A 19,105-nucleotide genomic window follows, 5' to 3' on the forward strand; every position below is an offset into this window, starting at 1 on the left:
TTCTTTTATGGTGTGTGAGATTTTGCATTATTAGCCTAGTGGTTAGCACAATGCTAATACAGCTCGGGGCGGGTGTCGAAGTTCCAAGTTAAATCCTGATGATTTCTTTAAGGACTTTGCACAGTTTGGTCTCCCTGTGAAACACGTGGGTTTTCTCTGGGTGCTCCAGTTTTCTACCGCAGTCCAAAGACGTACAGTTAGTAGGTTAGTTGGTCATTGTAAATTGTCAATTGTCCTGTGATTAGGCTGGGGTTAAATTGGGGGTTGGTGTGGGGTTGCTGGGCTGGGCGGCACAAAGAGCTGGAACAGCCAATTCCACTCTGTATCTCTAAATCGCTAAAATAAAAAAAATGAAAGATTTCTCCACCTGAAGCACATAGGTTTCCTCCGACAGTCTAAAGGCATACTGATCAGTTGGTTAATTGGTCGTTGTAAGTTGTCTTGTGATTAGATTAATGTTAAATAGTTATTAGTTTGCAGGGTCATGTGTTTCATTGGGCTGGAAGGGTCTGTTCTGTGCTGTATCTCTAAATGAATAAATTCACATTATATGAAAACCATAGAACCATAGAACACTACAGCACAGTACAGGGCCTTCAGCCCTCCATGTTGTGCCGACCCATATAATCCTTAATTAAAAAAGTACTAAACCCACACTACCCCATAACCCTGCATTTTTCTTTCACTCATGTGACTGTGCAAGAGGCTCTTAAATACCCCTAATGTTTTAGCCTCCACCACCGTCCCTGGCAAGTCATTCCAGGCACTCACAACCCTCTGTGTATAAAAACTTACCCCTGATGTCTCCCCTAAACTTCCCTCCCTTAATTTTGTACATATGCCCTCTGGTGTTTGCTATTGGTTGCCCTGGGAAACAGGCACTGACTATCCACTCTAGCTATGCCTCTCATAATCTTGTAGATCTCTATCAAGTCCCCTCTCATTCTTCTGCGCTCCAAAGTCCCAGCTCTGCTAACTGATCAGCACTGATCAATATGAGAAAAGTGTAACAGTATGATAATCATTACTAAATTTTCAACCTTTTTCTAAATTGAAAGGTGATCTACTTTGTTGGCCAAAATCTGAAAGCTTTTTTGCTATTAATCATGATTATGATAAATACAAGAAATCATAAATAAAATTTATAAGCATCCACCTATCAATGGTACTATACATCCTACAGTACTGTGCAAGTGTCTTAGACACATATATACATATGGAGCAGAGAACGAGTTTGTAAATCTGGCAGAAGCAAAGCAAGTTGGGAATGGTGAGGGTGGAGCACTGAGGGAGGGGTGTTGGATAGGTAACAAAGAAGTCGTGCTGGGGGAAGGGAGGTGCGAGTACAGGAACACCCAGCCCTGAGACACCAGGCAAGGTCATTTGATTCCAAACAATTGGTTTATTGATCATTGTAGAACATCTCTCTGGTGCTTCCTGCTCCCTCCCCTCTCCCTGCTCCCTTTCCACCCTATGTCCACAATAGAGACCTATATCAGAATCTGGTTTATCACCACTCACATATGCCGTGAAATTTGTTTTTTTTTGTGTGGCCTGTATATGTGCGTCAGACTCTTCCACGGTACTGTATACAGCAGTATTGATCTGAGTATCAATTACATAAACTACCAAAATGTGTATTGAGGGTGATGAACAATACTGAGGCAAAACTGTCTCGTACTTGACTGGGCAATTTCTGAACAAAATTGCTTTGTACTTTGTACATTGCTATGTCAGTGTGGCAGTCCTATAAAGAATTTGACTCTGAAAAATATCATCCATATGACATAATTTATTTCCTTTAAGTGGGCACAGCAGTTTGTCCAATTATTATGCAAAGCAAGGACCATTACAGCTTACAAGGGCCAACTGAATTCAGGTCTTTCCTCTGTAATAGATAAAAGAGAGACTTAATTAATACCCTCCTCCTTGTACTAACTCAGCGAATGAATCATTCAAAAAGAATTTACAAGGATATTGCCGGGTCTGGAGGACCTGTGTTATAAGGAGGATTAAGTAGGTTAGGACTTTATTCCTTGGAACATAAAAGATTGAGTGGAGATTTGATTTAATATACAAAATTATGAGACATATATATAGGTTAAATGCAAATGGGCTTTTTCCACTGAGGTTGGGTGGGAATATGACCAGAGGTCATGGGGTAAAAGTGAAAGCTGAAAAGTTCAAGAGTTGTGAGAGTGTGGGATGTGAGCATCCTAGAGGTGCAGGCAAGTTCCATTTCAATGCTTAAGTGAAGTTTGGATAGGTATGTTGATGGTAGGGATATGGAGGACTATGGTCCTGGAGAAGGTCGATGGAAGTGGGCAGTTTAAATGGTTCAGTATTGACTAGATGGGCCAAAGGGCCTGGTTCCCTGCTGCACTTTTCTATGACTCTATGAATAAGATAAGGTTGTCTCCAGCATAAATCCCCTCATCAAAGCTTCTCTGAAACCCTGTGCATCAATGAACTCTCCAAATAGAAACATAGAAAGCCAACAGCACAATACAGGCTCTTCGGCCCACAAGGCTATGCCGAACATATCCTTACTTTAGAAATTACCTAGGGTTACCCATAGCGCTCTATTTTACTAAGTTCCATGTATCTATCCAGGAGTCTCATAAAAGACCCTATTGTATCCACCTCCAGCACTGTTGCAGATAGCCCATTCCATGCATTCATCACTCTCTGCATAAAAAACAACTACCCGACACCTCCTCTGTACCTGCTTCCAAGCACCTTAAAACTGTGTCCTCGTACCAGCCATTTTAGCCCTGGGTGAAAGCCTCTAACTATCCACATGATCAATGCCTCTCACCTTTGCTTTCAAATTCATGATATTTCTCCATTCTTCCTTATATATTTACTGTGCTGTTTTAAATGCTCAGGTGTATCCTGTTCTGTTATGTCACTGTGATATTGTCTGATTCCTCCTTGTCTTCTATTAGTGATGGGCATTTGCTCTGCTATGAGATTCCTGTCACATTGACACATTGTCACATGGACCACATCCCTTGATTCCATTATTTTACTTGCTTTACTCTTAGAGTTCAATACATTCATTATCTTTTATTGTAGTTTTAACAGTCCTATTTTGGTGACGAGGGAGAGATATGTCTCTACCAAAGGAGGTGTAAGGCACTCCTCCCCTTCATTAACAGCAGGTCACCCTTGGGCAAGGTGTAGCACCTGCTTAGCCCCCTGATCAGGGTCGGGTGAAGCCATGGGAGCAGGTGATAGCTGGTCGTATGAGCAGCTGGTGCATATCACAAGCCCTGGTAATGCGAGCACTGATGCCACATAGTCAATATCTGAAGAGGATTGATAGTGGCTAGGGTCATCCATCTTGTAAAGGCACTGCAGAGAAGAAGGCAATGGCAAACTATTTCTGTAGAAAAATTTGCCAAAAACAATCATGATCATCATGGAAAGACCATGATTGCCCACATCGTACAACTGGGCACAGAAACAACAAACTGTGGTTCTATGATTCAATGATTCCAAGGATCCAAATGAGCTCTCTGATTTTCAAAGTATGAAAGAATATGGACCAAGAGCTGGTAAATGGAATTAGTTTCAATGATTGACAGCAACATGTTCAGTGTAAAAGCTTGTTTCTATGCTGTATGACTCTATGACTGCATAACTGCAGAATTAGATGTAGCTCATTTCAATAGACAATAGGTGCAGAAGTAGACCATTCGGCCCTTCGAGCCTGCACCGCCATTCTGAGATCATGGCTGATCATCTACTATCAATACCCGGTTCCTGCCTTGTCCCCATATCCCTTCATTCCCCTATCCATAAGATACCTATCTAGCTTTCTTTTACTGTAACAATACCATAAGATATAGGAGCAGAATTAGGCCATTTGGCCCATTGAGTATTCTGTATCTGCTCTACTTCCTCAAAACTACCTGGTCCTCCACTTATCTTCATATCATCCACAGACTTTACAACAAAGCCATCAATTCCATCATCCAAATCATTGACATATAATGTTAAAAAAAGCAATCTCAGCACAGACCCCTGTGTAACACCATTAGCCAGCCAGAAAAGGCTCCCTTTATTCTCACTCTATGCCTCCTGTCAATCATCCACTGATTTATCGTTGCTGGAGTCTTTCCTATAATCTGATGATAAGGAAGATTCTCGAATTAGAATGTCTACTGAAACTGTCTTATGAAATCATAAACAAGTCTAGAGGAGATGATAATATAAGTTCCTAAAGCTGAAGTTCTAGATTTTCAAATTTAAATTGATTCTGAGCAGGAACAAAAAATCTGTGTTCTGTTGTAAGTCTGCCCAGAACAATCATGGTCATGGTAGATGGAATACCAAGATCGTCCACGTCATATTACATGGCGCTTAATTATCAGAATCAGAATGAGGTTTAATATCAACAGCATATATCGTGAAATTTGTTAACTCAGTGGCAGCAGTACAAAGCAATACCTGATAATATAGAAAAAATAAGTAAATCAATTACAGTAAGTACTGTGTGTATATATATATATAATGTAGGCCTCAGTTAGTCTTGATAACCATGGATTTGCGCCTTGGAAAGTTTACAGGGCCCAAGCCTGGGCAGGGTTTTTTTTTGTGGAAGACCAGCAGTTGCCTAAGCTGCAAGTCTCCCCTCTCCATGTCACCGATGTTGTCCAAGGGAAGGGCATTAGAACCCATACAGCTTGGCACCAGTGTCATCGCAAAGCAATGTGTGTTTAAGTGCCTTGCTGAAGGACACACACAGCCTCAGCCAAGGCTCGAACTAGTGACCTTCAGATCACTAGACGAACGCCTTAACCACTTGGCAGCATTAAATTCAAAATAGTGCAAATAATTCAAGTTAAATTCAAAATAGTGCAAAAATGATGATGAACAATACCTTTGACATTTTTCCCTTTCACTTGTGCATGAAGTCTGCTATTTTCCCTAACATGTAAGCATCTTCCTACACCTGAAGCAACACACACAAAAAATAAACAGGAAGAAGCACTGTTGACGTTTCGGGCCAAGACCCTTTGTTAGGACTCCTGACGAAGGGTCTCAGCCCGAAAAGTCGACAGTGCTAATTCCTATAGATGCTGCCTGGCCTGCTGCGTTCCACCAGCGTTTTTTGTGTATGTTGCTTGAATTTCTAGCATCTGCAGATTTCCCCATGTTTGCATTCCTACACCTGAAGCTGATTTTGCTATGGTTTTTGGTATTTTGAATTAAATGTGTATTTTGAAAACTGTCATATAGTCTGTATTTTAATAGTCCGCTCTTGTTTCAGTGCCTAATCCTTGCAAGGATGTCTGTAGTCATCTGTGTTTGCTGACACCGAAAGGTTACTCTTGTGCGTGCCCTCAAGGTAGCCAATTTCAAACTGACAGCGAATCTGAATGTGATGCAGGTATGTGCATTTGATCAATCCACTTATTCAAGATGGAAAATCTTTCACAGACAGTAACATCTGTTGGGGCATGCAAGGATTATTTTCTCATAAAATGAATTTATTAACATGGAGGTGAGGAGGAATTTCTTTAGCCAACGAGTGGGGAATATGTGGAATTTGTTGCATATGTAGCTATGGAGGCCAAGAAACTGGGTATATTTAAGGTGGATGTTGACAGATTTTTGATTAGTCGGCATGAAGGGATACAGGGAGAAAACAGGCGATCAGGGCTGAGAGGGAAATTGGATCAACCGTGCGGAGCAGACTCAATGGGCCAAATGGCCTAATTCTGCTCCTATATCTTATGGCCTTATGGTTGTTGAGAAAATGCTGATTGGATTACATTTAGAGTACTGTGTTCAGTTCTGGTCACTTCATTTTAGGAAGGATATGGAGGATTTAGACAGGGTGCAGAGGAGGCTTACCAAGTATCTGCCAGGATTGGAAAACATGTCTTATAAGAAAAGTTGAGCAAGCACGTGCTTTTCTCTTTGAAGCAACAGAGTATGAGAGATGGCTTGATAAGGTGTATGACATTATGAGAGACATAGACAGAGTGGATAGTCAGCATCTATTTCCCAGTGTGCTGATGACAAAAGCAGAGGCACGGTAGCATAGTGGTTAGTTACAGTACAGATGACCCAGGTTCAATTCCCATCACTGCTTGCAAGGAGTTTGTACGTTTTCCCCGTGACCTCATGGGTTTCCTGTGGGTGCTTGGGTTTCCCCTCACTGGTTGGTAGGTTATTTGTGAAATGGTGGTTGTTTTGTCTCACTGATATATAGATCTGTGCAGTTCCCATTGCATCGGATGGCATATACAGTATTGCTGTCTGTTTGTGTTCACAAATGGATGGCCCAGCATAGGAGGGCAAATGCCTCAGGTCAAGTCTCGGCTGCATATCTACTCCTAAAGGACAAGGGACACTCCTTTGATGATAACAATGTTCACATTTCGGACAGGGAGGACAGGTGGTTAGAAAAAGGGGTTAAAGAATCCACCTTTGTTAAACTGGAAAACCATCCCTGAACAGATGGGGTGGGGTCCAACACCACCTATCAGCTACTTACAATGTAGTTCTGACATCTCTGCCCTGGCATCTCCATAACAGTTCACACCTCCATTCATGCAAAGATTAAGACTAAAGACCCTCTCATTACCTCTACAACTCTTGACAACCCTCATGTAATTGATATACCTTTCAACAATTCACAAAGTTTATAAGCTGGAAAACTAGCCACTATGGATCAGAACTGAAGAAGCCTCTCGGGTGAGGGGCGAAACGTCTTCTGGACAACACAGCAAGTCCAGTTGCCTTGATTTTCTACTGCTTGATTGTACAATGACCTGGATGACTGAGAACCTTCACAGACAGACTTGATTTTCATTTGGTCATTTACTCTCAAGGGTATTTCACTTTGCAAGCCATATCTCTTGAGTAGACAGCCCTCTACTGTGGGTCACCAGTCTGAGGTCTGTCCTTTTATCTCCCAGAAATATGGAAATCTATTTAAAAAAGAGTAGCTATTCTAAATCAAGCCTTTTACCCTCAGGGTGGAGGAGCAACAGCTTGTATTCTGTCTGGATAGCCTCCAACCTGATGGCATGAGTATTGATTATTCCTTACAGTATTTTTCTCTCCCTCCTTGTTCTGTTCCCCACTCTGGCCCTTTACCTCTTCTCACCTGCCTATTACCTTCCCCTGGGCTGCCTCCTCCTTCCTTTTCTCCTGTCATCCACTGTCCTCTCCTATCAGATTCCTTCTTCTCTAGCCCTTAACCTTTCCCATCCATCTGTCACCTATCCACTATCCGCTTTCCCCTGCCCTCTCCCCACCTTTTTATTCTGGTGTCTGCCCCCTTCCTTTTCAGTCCTGAAGAAGTGCCTTACTCTGATCGTCGACCATTTGTTAATTTCCATAAATTCTGCCTGACATGCTGAGATCCTCCAGCATTTTGTGTGTGTTGCTTTTACACTTTAGACCTGATTGTAGTGTGTTATTGCATTAAAAAAGTTTATATCTGATCAGATGCCTGCCATGTGTGGTAATGGAGATGTGCTCCCATGACATGTTTACGATGGTGTACAGCTCTAATAGCGTCGAACAACCAAGTCCAGCTCCTGGCCTTCACGTGTGGCTTAGCTACTAGGACCAGCAGAATTGTTTCTACTGACAGAAGGGGCACAGGAGGGTTGCTGGCAACTTAAAGCCCATTACTTTGAGTTGATGGGGCTGTTCAGCTGTGGTTGTCAGTTCATCAAGGAGAACAAAACTTTGATTGCCAACCTCCACTGCCTTGCATCTATATGCACTCATGGGGAAGGCTTCGGGAGTAAACGCCGAGGGAAAATCCAGCGCTGGAATTCCTAAGGCAGTCCTACATTGATTTCAAGGCTGACTGGTAACACTGTGATGCCACTGGTAGCACTGGTCTCAGTCTCAGAATCTTTCTTTATCTGGTCTGGTGGAATCGGCTGCTATTAAGACCTTAAGACATAGGAGCAGAATTAGGCCATTTGGCCCATCTAGTCTGCTGCGCCATTCTATCAAGGCTGATCCTTTTTTCCCCTCCTGTGTCCCACTGCCCAGGATTCCCAATCATTTTTAATGCCATGAAGCCTTACCATGAACTGAGGGGTCCATAGAGAACCACTATATTGGAAGTACATTCACAATGCATCAGTAGCATGTTTTTGATGTAATCTTTCCAAAATGTTTATTGTCGTGTAATGAAAGTAGAATGCAGATAGATTTTGAGACCTTATCAAACACCAACTTGTAACTGGGAGGATTTGGATCTATTATTGAAGAGATTGTTTTTTTCACTGTATTTTTGCTTATTTCTGTAGCACTGAAGCAACAACCAGCCATGCCACTTGTTTGCAAGTGTAGGAATGAAGGAATATGTTACTTTGAAACACATATTGCAAAATGCAAGTAAGTTGAAGACTACAGACTCCAAGAAGGCACAATACAGTTTATACCTGGGCTGATGTTTGCTTTGCTTGCATGACCAGATTCTTACTTTTCATAGAGTGGAACAATAGCATAGTGGTTAGCACAACGCGTTACAGTACCGGTGATCTAGGTTCAATTCCTGCTGCTGCCTATAAGGAGTTTGCACGTCACTCAAAGTGACCACATGTGTTTCCTCCGGTACTCCGGTTTCAACCCGTAGTCCAAGAGTGTACCAGCTGGTAGGTGAATTGGTCACTGTAAAATGTAATGAGATTAGACTAGGATTAAATTGGAGGATTGCTGGGCAGCATGGCTCAAACGGCCAGAAGCACCTGTTCTGCGCTGTATCCCAATACGTAAATAAATACATTCACCCTCTTTTCTTGAAACACTCTTTTTATGCTTGTGCTTTTCAAAATTCCAAACATCAGTTTTTAAAATTTGAGCTTAATTCCCAATTGGACGCCACCAAACATCGCTGATTGGGAAATCACTGACCACCGCCTCTGATTTTTTTTTCTATCCTCAAGGGAGCTTAAAGATATGTTTAATGTGATAAAAACTTTGTCCTTTATTGGTAAAACACTCCAAACATGAGAGGAGGCATAGAGAGGATTCTAACTTTAACATTATTCACAGATCAATGCAAATTGTCAAAATGATGAATTGTGGAACTTCTTTCATTTATGACTTCAGCAGATATGATCAATTATTCCGAGTCTATGAAAATGAGTAAACAGTTGACATTTAGAGGCTTCAGGGACTCGGCCTGAAATGTTGACTATTTATTCATTTCCACAGATGCTACCTGAACTACTGAGTTCCTCCAGCATTTTGTGCTTTGCTCTGGATTTCCAGCATCTGTAGAATTTATTATGCTTATGATTTGCTGCTCAATTAATTAGCCGACTTACAAAGTTTCTGTTTTAAGTGCACGAGCAAGATTTTAATAATTGCAGGACTATCTATTTTCAAGTGCAATATGCTCATCAGTATACTCATTGTTTTTGTTTTAATTCTAGCAGTCATTGATCAATAATGTACGTTTTACTGATCATATTAACTCTTATTCAGTGAGAATGGAATTTGAACTTTAGCCAGTGAGGCCTTAGTGGATATTAGCGTATAGGCCCGTTTGGATCATGGTGGCACAGGATGGGAAGTAATGTCTGTGAGAGTGAGCTCTCTAATGCCTTTTCAGTTATTGTACCCAGTTTTAGAACATAGAATAGTACAGCACATTACAGGACCTTCGGCCCACAATGTTGTTCCGACCCTCAAACCCATCCTCCCATATAACTCCCCACCTTAAATTCCTCCATATACCTGTCTAGTAGTCTCTTAAACTTCACTAGTGTGTCTGCCTCCACCACTGACTCAGGCAGTGCATTCCACGCACCAATCACTCTCTGAGTGAAAAACCTTCCTCTAATATCCCCCTTGAACTTCCCTCCCCTTACCATAAAGCCATGACCTCTTGTACTGAGCAGTGGTGCCCTGGGGAAGAGGTGCTGGCTGTCCACTCTTGTCTATTTCTCTTAATATCTTGTACACCTCTCATCCTTCTTCTCTCCAAAGAGTAAAGCCCTAGCTCCCTTAATTTCTGATCATAATTCATACTCTCTAAACCAGGCAGCATCCTGGTAAATCTCCTCTGGACCCTTTCCAATGCTTCCACATCCTTCCTATACTGAGGCGACCAGAACTGGACACAGTACTCCAAGGGTGGCCTAACTAGAGTTTTATAGAGCTGCATCAATAAGTTTTGAAGTACAGAAAGGACAATGGAAGACATTGTACATAGTTTTAAAAGTGAGAAGTCAGAATCCATCAAACTCCAGTGTAAAGTTTAAAAGTCACAAGTGAAAATTTCAGTAGAGGAAACTATAGAGAAAATCAGATTGATTGACACCACTTAAAATGAATTATGGATCTGTAGTCCCAGATCCCTTTGTTCTACCACACTCCTCAGTGCCCTACTGTTCACTGTGTAAGACCTACCCTGGTTGGGCCAACCAAAGTGCAAAATGTCACACTTGTCTGCATTAAACTTCATCTGCCTTCTTCCAGCCAGTCCAGATTCTGCTGCAAGCTCTAATAGTCTTCCTGGTTGTTCTTTACACCCCCAATCTTGCATGAATTAGAAAAGGAATATTAATTATGTGTGATATATTTGAAAATAGATTAATTGTCATACAATTATTAAGTGCTTTTGCAACTATAAATGAAACATTATGAAATAACTATTTACCTACCAAATATGTGTGTAAATAAAATTGTTCAATTTAGTGTTTTAACAGAATTATTTACATATCAAAACAAACTATTAATATTGCAAAATTAATTATCTAACAGACCAGATAAGATTGGGAAAATACTCCTCCTGTCAAAAAGGAGAAGTCTGAAATACTACACATTATCTTTTCTGCAGATGTTCTTACGGATATACAGGATATTATTGTCAATTTGCAAAATCCCAAGGGTCTCATCAATCAAAAGGTAATTATTTTTAAACATAAATTCAGTTAATTAAAACATTCAGTAGCCCAGTGAAACTAGTCCAGCTTTTCAATAAAGGTAGCTTTTGTTTTAGTGAGTGCCATGATAGAGTAGCAGCTGGTGCGACACTATTACAGCTTCAGATGTTCTGGGGTTCAGCGTTCCAATTCCACCACTGCTCTGAAAGAAGTCTCAGTATGTCCTTGCCATGGAATGTGTGGGTCTACTCTGGGTCCTCTGGTTTCCTCCCACAGTCCACAGACCTACCGGGTAGGTTAATTGGATTTCTCCTGGGTTGCTGTGGGAGCACTGCTCTCAAGGGCCTGTTCTACACTATATCGCTAAATAAATAAATGACTCTGCTCACACAGCAAATGTTGAACGATTCTCATTGATTTCGAAAAGCCATCACTGCAGGTAAATAAGCAAGGACTGAAAATTTGTGTTTGCTATTTGTTGTGAAATTAATGTCATATTTATGATTTTTGCCCATAGTGAGCAAAGGGAAGAAAATTAGATTATTTTTAGTTTAAATTTTGCTTCCCTGAGAAATGACTGAAATTATTTTGTCATATTTTAAGCATTGCGCCAACAGCCTGGGTATATGTGAACATACAAATTGACAGCTGGAGAAGGCCGTTCAGCCTCTCAGCATAATGGATAATTGTAACTCTGCATTCTTCTATTTTCAACCCCATGATTATCAATCATCTACCTCTGCTTTAAACATTTTATAAAACTCCTGCTTCCAGCACCCTTCAATGGGCATTTACTTACTTTCTGCCCATTATGCCTTTGGCATTTAGAGCAGCAATGAAGGTCCTCCATCTCCACCTGTCCATACCATCACACACAGATATAGGAGCATTCTTCATTGCTGTTTCTGTAACAATTGATTTTTTGACTGGTCAGACTTGCTGCCATGAGTTGAAGCCCCGAACCTGGAGGACCAGTAGAGCACTCTTAATCTGGCCTCTACCCTGTGACCTGTTTGGCATGGGTGACCCTACTAAGAGCCAAAGCTTAAAGCCCTGACTCTAGCCAATGTAGCTCTCTGGGTCATCAAGGCATGCAAGCCTCCAAACCCTACGACAAGCTTGTGGTCCTCTTGGAAGTACAATGGACATATGACCCATTAAAAGGTAGAAGTTTCCCTTATCTCCATCTTAAATTAGGGTACCCTTTATTTTCCAGTACTAGTTCAGAGTTCTAGATTCTCCTGCAAGAGTAAACATCTCTACATCAACTCTGTGAACTCCCAGAACCTGCTTCTATCAAGTCACCTGTCATTCTTCAAACTCCATAGGATACAAATCAAACCTTTAGCTCAGGGATTCCCAACCTGGGGTCCACCTACTCTTAACTTCTCCCCATAAACCACCCATTCCATTCCAGGTATTACCCTAGTAAATTTTCACTGATCTGCTTCCCAAGCATTAACTTTCTTAAGTTTTAGAGAGTGATACTGTATGCAGTATTCAAGCCAGCGTTCTATACAACGGCATACCATCTTACTTCAGTATTCAATTCAAACTAAACTTTGATGAGTAGAAGTGTTTGGTGTAGGTCATGAAAAGTAACTCAGTAAGTTTAATTCTTAATCTACATCAAGTGCCTGATATCCATTCCTAAAGCATTCCAGAATGATACAGATTGATCCTTTAAGTTGTGGTTTCTTTATCATGTTTGATGGTTCATGTGATATAAAAATGCTTTTATTTTTCTTTCATTATAGCAGCAATGGCCGTATTAATTGTCATCCTATTGCTGGGAGCACTAGCTGCTGGAGGAGCCTTCCTGAATTACAGGCGCACAGGCTCAATTCTGCCAGCTTTCCCGAAGCTTTCAAGGTTACATATTTTTACAGTTCTGCATGAATTTCTGAGTGAAGGAGGTATATAATAACAGTGCGATCAACTAGGAGCAAAGTTATATTATTATTGATCACAAACTTACTAACTGAATTGAGTTTTTTTAGCCCTTGCTCTTCAACTGTTCAGATCGGTAAATGTTCTTTTATGTAACTTTATTTTGTAAAAATTGTTCTCATAAATTTTACACAAGGCAACTCACCTATCTGGAAATGATAACTGTAATCAAGAAGTATAGCAGCATTACTTTATACAAAGCACAGCAAAAATATTTTAAAATCCAGGAATAAGTTATTGGTTATATCTGATTTGTTAATAGTTGTGTTTCTCCCTCTAACCCTGACTTTCCTTTGCATAGGGAAATTTCATTTTCACTATTTAGAAATGACCAGATTTTTGTTTCTTCACAAAGTTTAAGCAGTTCTTCCAAACCTGATGGAAATGGGGTGACATTTAGAGCTGGAATGGATGACGGAATGTACAATGATACTTCTGCCATTAACATAGATTCCGCTATTGGTAGAAGAATGCCTGTGGTAAGATGAACATTATGTACTGTATAAACAATTTGCATTTAGTTCTGGATTACTAATTGTTTTGCACTGTGCTGAGTTGAACATTCCCTCTAATGTTTATTTTTATTAACTACGAGCAGGAAATTTGCTCCTGAAAACTGTGCAGCACTGTAAATGTCTTTTATTTTTGGAATATGTACCTCAAACACAAGCTACAACTCACAACACAAGTAAACAATATCAGGCAATCAAAAGAACTGATAATAGCAAAAGTAAAATATTTTGATTAGACAGCACCATCATTCAGCAGGCTGATGGTTCATTAGCTACTGACTTCCATTCTGTGTTTATTGTTACAATTTGTAACAGTGTTGTAACTTGAACTGTAACTATGTGAATACGTTGAAGCTTTAAAATACTTCAAAGGTAAGGTTGTGGTATATTTATTATTTAGAAAATGTATGGATTTTATTCATTAATGTAATTAATTACAAGGTATTTCACAAATTATCTTAATAGAGATTTCAAAATTATATTAACATAACTCCAAAATAATATTAAAATTGTATAAAAGAAGGTTCCAGCTGCGGGACAGCAAAGGCTATATGCGTGAGAGTACTTTGGGTACTGTGCAGCCACACACCCACACAGCTTAGAGGGAGATTTGGCTCGGTTGCTGTATTGAATCTGAAAGAATGCTCTTTTGTCACAGTATGAAAATGTCAACATCAAGGAAGGAAAACAAACAGCCCGGTTCGAAAATCCTGTGTTTGGAGCAAAGGAAGTTCCTTCCAATGAGCCTTGGGCGGTTGAACAATCAGCGGTAAAATAAGAAGTGAACATTGTATTACCAAGTGAACATTGTATTACCAACTGCTTTCAGAACAAATGTTTTTATTTCAATTAAATCATTTGGTTGGTGATGGTGATTGTTCACCATTAATTTATCAGACACCACTGTAAATATTGTTTCAAAAACAGAATTGTCAGGCTGTAACTGTCCAAGTATATACTGTATATATCACAAGATGTATGTTAAATTTATAGACCTCTATTTATAGTGGAATTAAACTATAAATAATGTTATAGTACATACATCTTAGAAACCTAGAAGGAAAGAATAGGGTCAGGTTAAAGCCTTGTTAAGAGTAAGGAGAGTTCTGTTTCACTATTCAGTTACATCATGGCTGATACATGTATTAACCTCGATTACATGCCTTGATTATTTTCTGTTCAGAAAGTTTACATAACAAAATTCCATTTGGAGATGTTTAATTAATCTAATACCAATAATTTTGGAACAGTATCTTAGATTTACAAAAAAACCTCTGCTCCAGAAACTTCCCAGTGGCCAAGCATTTTAATTCCGATCCCCATTCCTGTTTGGACATGTCAGTCCATGGCCTCCTTTGTGCCAAAATGAAGTCACCCTCAGGGTGGAGGAGCAACACCTTATATTCCATCTGGGTAGCTTTCAACTTGATAGCATGAATATCGATTCCTCCTTCTGTTAAACAAATTCCACCCCACCCCCTTTCTCTAAAACCCATTCTAACCTTTTAATTCTTTTCAGCTGCCTAGTACTTCCCCCTGGGTCCCCACTTCCTTCCCTTTCACCTAGAGTCCACTCTCCTGTCCTATCAGATTCCTTCCATTCCAGCCCTTTACCTTTCCTACTCACCTGCCTTCACCTATCATCTTCCAGCTCGACTCTTTCCCCTCTCCCCACCTTTTCACTCTGAAAACGTCGACAGTTTATCCTTTTCCATAGATGCTGCCTGATCTGCTGAGTTTCTCCTGTGTTTTGGGTGTGTTCATCATATATCTTAGATTATTTTTTCAACATGGCTAGTGAATCAAACAGCAGAGACATTTAGGTTATCAGTTGAAAAACTACAACCAGTTGGGTACAAAATTACTTTTTATCCAAGATCAATAACAATATGATTGAAGTTAAATTGTACCAGTGAATATTGAAATTAGATTCAGTGTATGTTTGTGTTTGACTCTAACATGTTTGATTTGTTTACCTGCTGTTTTGGAATGGCCCAGGTGATAATGGCGGTCGGGGGTGAAATAAATGACATCAGCTATAATAATTCTATATACCCTTCGCTGCCTCCATCTGTGGACAAACCTGTTTCAGCTCAGGTAAAAACAAAAGTGCATTTCTTTCCATTAAGTCTTTTCCAGCTGAATTTTTGCCCCCAATTCTATCCAGGTCTGTCTGAACAAATCTGAACTTCTCAGTCTCATAATTTATTTGGAACAGAACCACAAAATATGCAGTGGCAAAATTCTCTAAAATATCATTATGCAAATCACATACATGCAGGAAAGGTGTAAATAAGGTTGAAAGAATACAGAAAAAGTTCACAAGGATGTTGCCAGGTCTGGAGGACCTGAGTAATAACACAAGATTGAATAGGTTAGGACTTTACTCCTGGGAATGGAGAAGATTGAAGGGAGTTTTGATAGGGGTATACAGAATTATGAAGGGTATAGATAGGGTAAATGCAAGCAGGCATTCTCCACTAAGTTTAGGTGGGACTACAACTAGAGGTAATTGGTTAAGGGTGAAAGGTGAAACGTTTAAGGGGAACATGAGGGGTAACTTCTTCACTCAGAGGGTCGTGAGTGTGGAATGAGCTGGCAGTGCAAATGGTGCATGCAAGCTGGATTTTGACATTGAAGAGAAGTTTGGATAGGTACGTGAATGGGAGGGTTAAGGAGAGCTATGAGAATAAACAGTTTAAATGGTTTCAGCATGGACTATATGGGTTGAAGGGCATGTGTCTTTGCTGTACTTTTCTATTACCCTATAATTGCTTGTAGCTAATGGTGTTTCATTGTTTAAGAAAGAAGGTATGTCATGCCAGTCCTTGGGAATTTACTAGAAAAAATTCTGAGGATCTATCAGCATTTGAAAAGACACAGTATGGTTAGGAGGAATTAGCATAGCTTTATGCATGGAGGATAAAGCTTGACATATCTTTTAGAGTAGTTGGAAGAGGTAACCTAAAGGATGGATAAGGGTAGGACAGTGGCTATTATCTATTTGGAAAAGGCCGGTATGGAATGGTGGGTCATTTAGGTCTCATGGAGTTCAGGAGAGGTAGTTAGATGGATTGAAAATTGGCTTGTGGTCAAAGGTTCTTTATTGGATACAGCCAGTACAAAGCCAGTGACTAGCAGTGTGTCACAGGGATGAGTGTTGGTACCTTTGTTATTCAATATAAATGATTTGCAAGGCTTCATCGGAAAATTTATGGATGCCACAAAATTAGGAGGTGTTCTCGATAATGTAGATGGTTATTTTAAATAATAGGGGTTAACAAAGTGGGCCAAAGAGTAGCAAGTGATTTCAAGTGTAAAGTGATGCGTTTCGGAAAGTCAAACCATTATTGGACTTATACAATGAACGGTAGGGCAGCAGGGAGTGTAATGGAACAGATAGACCCACGAGTACAAGGGCATCATTCATTGAAACTGGCATCACAGGTAGACAGGGTGGTGAAAACAGTTTTTAGCACTCTGGCCTTCATCATTTTGTTGGTGTTGAACTGCTGTGGACAGTTCTGATCACCCTGTTATAGGAAAGATGTGGTTAAACTGGAAAGAATACAGAGAATGTTTATGAGGATGTTGTCAGGACTAGAGGATATGGCTTATAGAGAGAGGGTGGACAGCATAGGTCTTTATTCCTTAGAATGTAGGAGAATGAGGGACAATCTTATAGAGAAGTTTAAAATCATGAGAACCATACAACAGGTGAAATGTAACAGTATAGGCAAGCCAAAAGCTAGGGAGCATAAACTTAGAGTGAAGGGGCAACTTTTCACATGAAGTGTGGCAAGTAAATGAGTGAATTGCCACAGGAAATGATTGAGGCAGGTACAATCGTGTCATTGAAGAGTCACTTAGATAGGCTTATGCTGGGCCAGGGCTTGGACAACAATGGCCCAAACTCAGGAAATTGGGACAAACTGAGCGAACACCATGGTTGGCATGAATTGATTGTGCTGAGAAATCTGTATTCATGCTCTATTGCTGTATGATCTCTAACAGTCACTTCTCAGAATGGAATTTTCATTTACCACTTTTCTCACCATTGTCGTATACATAAATTCACACTACAATTTACATGGTTTAGTTTGTTAGTGAAAGCTACTGAATTTATACAACAGTCAGGGGAATAGTTAAAACAGAAAAGTTGCAGTAAAATACTGGGGATCTGTGAGTTAATCATGGGTGTTGCATCCCAGCTGTCTACGTGATACACAAGCCAGGGCATGTATGAAAGGGAGAGCAAGCTGTCATCCATATATAAACCCCATTTCCAGAAAAGTTGGGATATTTTCCAAAATGCAATAAAAACAAAAATCTGTGATATGTTAATTCACGTGAACCTTTATTTAACTGACAAAAGTACAAAGAAAAGATTTTCAGTAGTTTTACTAACCAACTTAATTGTATTTTGTAAATATACACAAATTTAGAATTTAATGGCTGCAACACACTCAACAAAAGTTGGGACAGAGGCATGTTTACCATTGTGTTTATAACACTTTTTAATTGTTTTGGAACTGATGATACTAATTGTAGTAGATTTGCAATTGGAAATTTTGTCCATTCTTGCTTGATATAAGACCTCAGCTACTCAACAGTCCGTGGTCTCCGTTGTCTGATTCTCCTCTTCGTGATGCGCCATACATTTTCAATAGGAAATAGATCTGGACTGGCAGCAGGCCAGTCAAGCACATGCACTCCGTGCCTACAAAGCCATGCTGTTGTAGCCCGTGCAGAATGTGGTCTGGCGTTGTCCTGCTGAAATAAGCATGGACGTTCCAGGAAGAGGTGTCGCCTTGATGGCAAGATATGTCTCTCTAAAATCCTAATATACGCCTCAGAGTCAATGGTACCTTCACATACATGCAACTTACCCATGCCGTGGGCATTGATGCACCCCCATACCATCACAGATGCTGGCTTTTGCACCTTTCGCTGATAACAATCAGGATGGTCGTTTTCATCTTTGGCACGGAGAACTTGACGCCCATTTTTTTCCGAAAACTAGCTGAAATGTTGACTCATCTGACCAAAGCACACGGTTCCACAGTCTTTCGGTCCATCTGAGATGAGCTCGGGCCCAGAGAACTCGCCGGCGTTTCTGCATAGAGTTGATGTATGGCTTCCTCCTTGCGTAATACAGTTTCAAGTTGCATTTCTGGATGTAGCGACGGACTGTGTTAGGTGACAATCGTTTTCCGAAGTACTCCCGAGCCCAGGTGGCTATAATTGTCACAGTAGCATGACGGTTTCTTAGGCAGTGCTGCCTGAGGGCTCGAAGATCACGCGCATTCAACAGTGGTTTCCAACCTTGCCCTTTATGCACTGAGATGTCTCTGAATTCTCTGAATCTTTTCACAATATTATGTACTGTAGATGTTGAAAGACCTAAATTCTCTGCAATCTTGCGTTGAGAAATGTTCCTTTTGAACTGACTAACAATTCTCTACGAATTTTGTCACAAAGGGGTGAGCCTCGACCCATCCTTGCTTGCAAAGACTGAGCCATTGATGGACGCTACTTTTATACCCAGTCATGATACCTCACCTGCTACTAATTAGCCTGCTTAATGTGAAATCTTCCAAACCGGTGTTACTTGAATGTTCTGTGAAAATTCTCTTGAATATCATTTTTCAATCTTATTTTAACTCTGACCCAACTTTTGTTGAGTGTGTTGCAGCCATCAAATTCTAAATTTGTGTATATTTACAAAATACAATTAAGTTGGTGAGTAAAACTACTGAAAATCCT

At 40.3% G+C, this 19,105-nt stretch overlaps 1 protein-coding gene across 2 annotated transcripts in view; it reads left to right on the top strand.

Moving 5' to 3' along the window:
• lrp2a (low density lipoprotein receptor-related protein 2a) overlaps window positions 1–19,105 on the top strand; it is a 393,751-nt gene that overhangs the window by 361,420 nt on the left and 13,226 nt on the right. Inside the window, exons 68-74 of one of the 2 annotated variants that reach the window (XM_059966386.1) lie at window positions 5,279–5,398; window positions 8,292–8,379; window positions 10,832–10,899; window positions 12,635–12,749; window positions 13,183–13,306; window positions 13,998–14,108; window positions 15,338–15,436. In XM_059966386.1, the coding sequence (XP_059822369.1) occupies window positions 5,279–5,398; window positions 8,292–8,379; window positions 10,832–10,899; window positions 12,635–12,749; window positions 13,183–13,306; window positions 13,998–14,108; window positions 15,338–15,436 (725 nt within the window). The remainder of the gene's footprint in view (window positions 1–5,278; window positions 5,399–8,291; window positions 8,380–10,831; window positions 10,900–12,634; window positions 12,750–13,182; window positions 13,307–13,997; window positions 14,109–15,337; window positions 15,437–19,105) is intronic. The other variant, XM_059966387.1, reaches the window with a different exon arrangement.

The sequence above is a fragment of the Hypanus sabinus genome, chromosome 4, assembly GCF_030144855.1.
Source record: "Hypanus sabinus isolate sHypSab1 chromosome 4, sHypSab1.hap1, whole genome shotgun sequence".
Classification (NCBI taxonomy): Eukaryota; Metazoa; Chordata; class Chondrichthyes; order Myliobatiformes; family Dasyatidae; genus Hypanus; species Hypanus sabinus.